The sequence below is a fragment of the Lathyrus oleraceus genome, chromosome 5 (assembly GCF_024323335.1).
Source record: "Lathyrus oleraceus cultivar Zhongwan6 chromosome 5, CAAS_Psat_ZW6_1.0, whole genome shotgun sequence".
In the NCBI taxonomy this organism is placed as follows: Eukaryota; Viridiplantae; Streptophyta; class Magnoliopsida; order Fabales; family Fabaceae; genus Lathyrus; species Lathyrus oleraceus.
The window spans coordinates 120,473,844-120,481,196 of NC_066583.1; the positions used below are offsets into that span (position 1 = coordinate 120,473,844).

The 7,353-nt window shown below is 26.8% G+C and overlaps 1 protein-coding gene across 1 annotated transcript; it reads left to right on the forward strand.

The window, feature by feature from the left end:
- The first annotated feature begins 1,756 nt into the window (after positions 1-1,756).
- Positions 1,757-3,121, forward strand: LOC127088175 (uncharacterized). Its single transcript, XM_051029096.1, has one exon. It carries the CDS (start codon positions 2,062-2,064, stop codon positions 3,004-3,006), a length of 945 nt encoding a protein of 314 aa, XP_050885053.1. The 5' UTR covers positions 1,757-2,061; the 3' UTR covers positions 3,007-3,121.
- Positions 3,122-7,353: the final 4,232 nt, after the last annotated feature.

The window sequence follows — 7,353 nt, forward strand, 5'->3', positions numbered from 1 at the left end:
TCTGCATCCAAATTCAAGCTTGTCATATGTTGATGTGGACAATATACATGACTAGTTGGTAATGGCTCTTGCTGGTGGTCGACATGTTCATCACTCACCATTTCATCAACCAATAACTCGTCTTCTTCTTCTTCTTCCTCGTCAACAACATCGACTTCAGCTTGTTCTTCGTCGTCAGTTTCACAAAACACTTGTGACGGATCAACGAACTGAGACAATTAATTTTGTTGTGTTAAAATATATATCTCAATATCATTAAACCCAAATTGTTCATGATTGAGAAACATATTATGAACATTGTCATCATCTTGAATCTTCAACTGATAAAACTTAACTTGGTTGTTTGCAAAAACACCGAATTTTTGTAGATGATTTATCTCACCTGACGACACTGCAATTTCTTTTTTATTCTTTGTTTCAAATGTGAAAATTTTGATCCTCTATTTATTGTAAACCGAGTAACTTTTGTGTTACAAAAACTAAAATCGGATAACTCACATTCAAATATTTCACCATCGGTATGGGCATTGATCATGTATTGTGGTGATGAAGTTATTTTTGTATTAAGTTTAGTGTATTGTGGTGATAGACATTGATACGTATTAGCATGCAGTTAAATAGGGATGAGGATGGATTTCCAAAAGGCAAGGTATGTGCCATAGGATATGGCGCATGCTCTGTTGTTTTAACTTAGGCGTCATTTGCAATGGCTTCTACGAATTTTTTTGCATGCATGAGTCTATGGTTCAGACTACAAGAATCTCTGCCACGATTCCCTGGATGATTCCATTTTCTCTGTCCAAGGTATGCGCCATCACCAATGACGCATACTCTAAAAAGACAATGCATGTGTCATAACAAGACAACGCATGCGCCGTTTGCCATGTCACTTTTTTTAACCGAATTCTAATCTTAGAGACTAACGTCAACATCAAAGTGAAATATATGAAATCTTACCAAAAAATAAGATACATGAACCAATTTAAAAAATTCGTTAATTTAGATGGACCAATAAACTATTTAACTATTTAATCTTATTCTTAAAAATTAAAAACATTAATAATTTTTAATTTTTAATATAAAATTTTTAACAATATCTCTATCACTTCCATTCAGACTCTAAATTATTATTTGTGATGGTTATTTCGTGAGTAAAATTGTAAAAATATTTTAAAATTTTTACTATGAAAATTAAATTAAATTACTTAAACTATGAATAAAAATTAAATTGTATCAGTTTTTTTTTTTTATAAGGATGAATTTAAATGATGAAAATGATAAAATTAAATTATGTTATATATTATAAGGGTGCGGATATAATTGTATACGTATTCAAATTTCCTTAAAAAAAAGTGTATTTTTCTCTTCAAGAATCCATCACCTTAATGGATAAATATCCAAAGATTTCAATTTTAATATCAAATTCTAATTGGTCAATAAGAAAAGCAGATCCAAATTGACCGACTTAATATTGTCAAACAAAAAAGGAAACTCACATAAATACCATTCTAACACGTACACAGTTCTCTGTATATAATACACATGTTACACGTATACATGCATTTATTTAATTTAATTAAAAAAATACTCATCTAGAAGCATTATATAAGCAAATATTATATATATATTTTTAAAAAAGCTCATATAGAAAGAAACAGCCAAATAAGTTAAATAATCCAACCGTCCTTTTCAGACCACCGCACGTGCGTGACACAATTTTATCAATCAATTAAATCTCACACGTGTTAGATGATTTCTTTTTCTCATACATAGCTAGATCTATTTCATTACCATATATGAAAACGATAATTGATGCAAACGATTTTCAAAGAAAAACAAAAGCATCGGTACACAAAGGCGGCTATAGTAACAACCCTGTCCCGAAAGGCCATGACATTAGCAGTGACCCATACCATACCATATATACCATTCGTCAACCAAAAAATCACACCCCTTTAGATTACTTTTGTAACATCTGTCTCTCTATATATTACTCAACAAAAATATATAATACCTACTCCTCATCCATAACCATAACCAAGTTGATTCATCGGCAACAAAATGGAAGTGTTGAGTCCAAGTCATAAGAAAGTGTTGAGTCCAAGTCATAAGAAGGAGGATGATTTCGATTTTGATTTCGATTTCAATAGATTTTCATATTTAAGTGCTCCTTCTTCACCAAAGCGATTTGGTGAAGCTTTTTACTTAAGTGCCCCTACTAGTCCGTCACGATTTTACGCCCAATTCGAAGATGACGACGATGGATTCGCGTTTCAGGTTAATAGAGAACAAGATTCATCTCCTCGTTCAGCTGGAGAACTCTTTGACGATGGGATAATCAAGCCGTTGGAATCGGCTAATTCGCCTCTTTTGTCTCCGAATCGAGTCAAACAATCTCCGATAGCGAAAGGAAAGAAAGCGGTTGTCGAAGCTTTTTCATCTAAGAATGAGAAAGATTTATCTGCTGCTAGTAGTGTTGTTCCGGAGAGAAGAGGAAGAGATAGAACACCGTCTTCTGAATTTTCTACATCGAAATCTGGTAGAAGAATCGTTCGTTCTGATTCTCCGTATAGACATCCACAATACACATGGATAGAACAGCAACAACATCGACATCAACAAGAAAAAGAACAAAAACAAAGTAAACAATCTCAGCAATATGTTGAATCTGTTTCTTCATCTCATTCTTGGAGAAGTTCTAGAATATGGAGATTGAAGGATTTTTTGTTGTTTCGTAGTGCTTCAGAAGGGAGAGGTACGAGCAAGGATCCGTTCAGGAAATTTACTGTTTCTTACAGCAAGAAATCATCTGAAGAAGGGAAAGGTTCGTCACCGTTTAGATCGAATATGCCAAAGTCTAGAAGAAAAGAATCTGTTGTTTCTGCACATGAATTGCATTACGCTAGAAAAAAAGCTGAAACGGAGGATATGAAGAAGAAAACTTTTTTGCCTTATAAACAAGGGATTTTGGGTAAGTTGGCTGGGTTAGGATCAAGCACAAGATGAATGTGATGAAATATTTTATCATTCTTTCAATCTCTGTGATAGTTTTTTTTTTCTGCATAAACAAAACTGTATTCTTTTGTTGAAATTTTAATATATACACATTTCATTATTATTATTATTATTATTATTATTATTATTATTATTATTATTATTATTATTATTATTATTATTATTCATATTCAGCATATTATATATTTGCCGATTTTTGTTGGAATAGTTATATAGAGACAAGGGCATGTGAGTAATAGATGAAGACAAATGAGAATGCATATGGGACCGAATAATACATTAACAAATTCAATTTGATAACAATCTTGCGGTGTTTGAAATGATCGGTTATAAGTTAGAAAACGGATAACAACTTCAAAATGTGCTGCACAGACACAAATGCACATGTAGGAGAATAAAAGGATATCTTTTGAATAGGTGATTCAATGGAAAAATATTGCTAATAATTGTTAGGATTATTTTGGGATTGAAAATGGAACTATGGATCTCTTTAACATTTTTTCTTTTTACTTTTTCAACCCCCGAATCGAACTTTATGTAATGTTTTAACCACATTTAATTTACTTTTTAATTTTTTACTTATATTCCTTAATTTAGGAAAGAGAAAAAAGTTTCCCTTATATAATTCTTCTTTAATGTATACCAAAAGAAAACTTTTCATATAGCTTCCTTAACATTCTTTTATGAGAAAAACGGTTCTTAGTGCATGCATTATGCTGAAGGAAATAATATATGTAGGATTATTTTTTTTGAGCATCTTAAATAATTGATTTCTATATTACAAAAAATTATTTTTAATTATTTGATGATTAAGATATTTTAATATTTAATACTCTTTTTAATTAATTTAATATTTTTAATATTTTTTTAAAAAACTTAATATTTAATTATTTAAAATTTTAGAAAATTATTTAAGATCTAAAATCTATTTCGTTGGAAGATATATTTCCATAGAAACGAATGTTAATATCATGACAATATTTCACTATTTATATTTTTAATTTAACTACTATAACTTAATATGACAAATAAGGAATACTTGGTTTGCTCAAATACCAATAAATTGTTGTAATTCTACGATACTACTTGTAAGCATCAAAGTAAAGGACTTACACTAAATAAGGTCTGTATTTTATTTTATGAACTAAGAAATTAGAACAATTAATGTCTTATATAAAAGAATTGAGCATTGGTCTTGCTATGAAAATATTCAATAAATAAATAGAAGAGATAAAATTGCAATGAAGATTACATATTAGTCAATACTACATAAAAATAAAAATCTTTTACAAACAGATAGGTGGAAGCATAAACCATAAAGAAAAACCATTGTCACCTATGTAAAATTGTGACTAAAATTGATGGTTTTGTAACAAGGAACCAATTAATTAATTTAATATAAAGCAATAACTGTTTTTAATCTTATATAAATGGTTAAGATTAAAAATTTATTTGAGGAACATGATGTCTTTTTCCTTTCTTGCTTTATATTCAATCACTTAAAAATATATTATAAAAAATTCATATAATAAGTTGCATTACACAACTTTTAAAAAACATATTTTGAAAATGACTTTAAAAGTAAAACGATTAAAAATAGTTTTAAATTTTAATAATATTTTAATATTTCTTATTAAAAAATTATAATAAAAGGACAAATATTTAAAATATTTCTTATTAAAATTAGTTTTTTATTCAAAGCTTTTTTTAGAATAAATTTGTTTTAATAAAATAATTTTTTTTCAAAAACATCCTTATTTATAATTCATAATTTTCATATAATTTATAATTTATAATTCTATTACTTTATAAAATATAATTTTATTACTTAACATATCTTCTATTACTTTATTTTTTTATTTATTTTTATGTAAATAATAGAAAAGAGAATAATATAATGTATATTAATTTTATTATCGGTATATATTTAAATATAATATAAATCATATTTATAAGACAATTATATATTTAAATATAATATCTATTATATTTATAAGACATATGTAATAAATAAAAAATTAATATGTAATCCATTCATATAGGGATATCCATAATCATGTCATTTATAACACTCTCCTTTGGATGCCTATCAAAAATATATCTCATTAAAATTTTACTTAAAAAACTCTGAAAAAATTTCTATTAAAGAAAAAAGAGTATAATATTTTTTATTAGGGGATTTCATTACTAATAAATACAAATTATTTCAAATAAGGAAGTAATATATTAAAAACATATTTTGAAAATGATTTGATAAGTAAAGCTATTCAAAATAGTTTTAAATTTTAATAATATTTTAAATATTTCTTATTAAAAAGTTATAATAAAAAGACAAATATTTAAAATATATTTTACTAAAATTATTTTTTATTCAAATCTTTTTTTCAAAATAAATTTGTTTTAATAAAATACTTTTTTTCAAAGATATCCTTATTTATAATTCATAATTTTTAAATAATTTATAATTTATAATTCTATTACTTTATAAAATATCTTTCTATTACTTTGTTTTTTCAAATAAAATATATTTCTATTACTTTATTGTACTTTTTTTTTCTTATGAAAATAATAGAAAAGAGAATAATAGAATGTATTATATTAGTTTTATTATTGTTGTATATTTGAATATAATATAAATCATATTTATAAGACAATTATATATTTTAATATAATATCTGTTATATTTATAAGACATGTGTAATAAATAAAAAATTAGTATGTAATCCACTCATATATAAATATCCATAATCATGTCATTTATAACACTCTTACTGGGATGTCTATCACGAATATATCTCACTAAAATTTTATTAAAAAAAAATATGTGAAAAGAAATTCTATTAAAGAAAAAAGAGTACAATATTTTTTGTTAGGGGATTTCCTCGTTACTAATAAATACAAATTATTTCAAATAAGGAACTAACATATTTGAGAGACAATCATATTTAACGATCATTATTCATAACACTCCTTTTGGGTGTTTGTTTAGGATATGTCTCGTTAAAACCTTACTATAAATAACACAGTGGAGAAAAAATCTAGCGAAGAAAAAAGAGTACAATATTCTCTTATGATAAATTCATTTCTCTCCCTCAGTTGAACAATCATTTATGTGATGATGATGATCAATCTTCTGCACTAGTTGGTTAAAAAAATTATTTGGGAGTGACTTTGAGAAAATGCTTAGAAGATTATCACATGAACGCATTCGTTGGATGCCTATATCACAATTTTTCTTAAGATCATGAGTGAAAATAAACTTTGAAGAAATATGTTTTGTCAGTCTCTTTTAATGTAACAATCTTTCAATTTGCGATAGATACATATTATCTTCATATATGATTGTTATATTTATTTTACCATAAGCCAAACCACAAGTCTTTTGTATGTGTTGAATTAGGGATCTCAACCAAATGCACTCTCAACTTGCCTCATGTAGTGCTAAACATTTTTTCATGATTAAATGAAGTTGTTGCTATGGTTTATTTCACAGGTCTCCATGAAATAGTTGTACCACCATAAGCGAACAAATAAGCTATGCGATCTACCATTATGAAGATTTGACAAGTAACATGTTTCTGCGTAACCTGTTAATTTCAATTTGGATACTTTGGAATAAAACAAACTCATGTTCATTGTACTCCTAAGATAACAAAGTATATGGTTAACTTTGTTCCAATGTCTTTGTGTAGGTAAAGAACTATATTTTGATAATAGATTGACAGAAATTTATATATCATGGCATGTATAATTATAAAGATGGATCAATGCTTGAATTACGCTGATATATGGTACTTTTAGACCAACTAATTTTTTTCATCCTCTTCTCGAGGTATTAAAAACTTTTTTGCACATCCAATGATCTAACATCATAGGGGTAGACAACATATGAGATTTGTCCATATAGGTAATTCTGGACCAACAAATTTTTCATCCTCTTCTCGAGGTATTAAAGAATCTTCAACATATTCAATTGATTTTACACCTTGAGGTGTCCAGACCACAGGTCCAAAAGTCAATCGCTTGTAAAGTGAGTTTAATTGTTCTTCAATTGGATCTATTCATTTTTGCTCATTCTCACTTTATCTACAATCTTTGATAGATTTTGATTCATTATCCTCGTTATCATTTATTATCTTTAGCGTTATATTGTATACAAATACATTGTCAATGTCGACTTTATTTTGGTTCCATCATATTCTTTTCATGACATAATTTATTGAGATATCTTTATTTTCATAAATTTCAGGTATCTGGTTAGTTCTTTTGGAACTTGAAAATAAATTAGGTCAAAGTATTCTTAGAGTTTTCATATCCTCACTTGAGTCATCTTTAATT

Coding starts and splice junctions, on each gene's coding strand:
- LOC127088175 (XM_051029096.1), top strand. CDS start 2,062: ATGGAAGTGTTGAGTCCAAGTCATAAGAAAGTGTTGAGTCCAAGTCAT.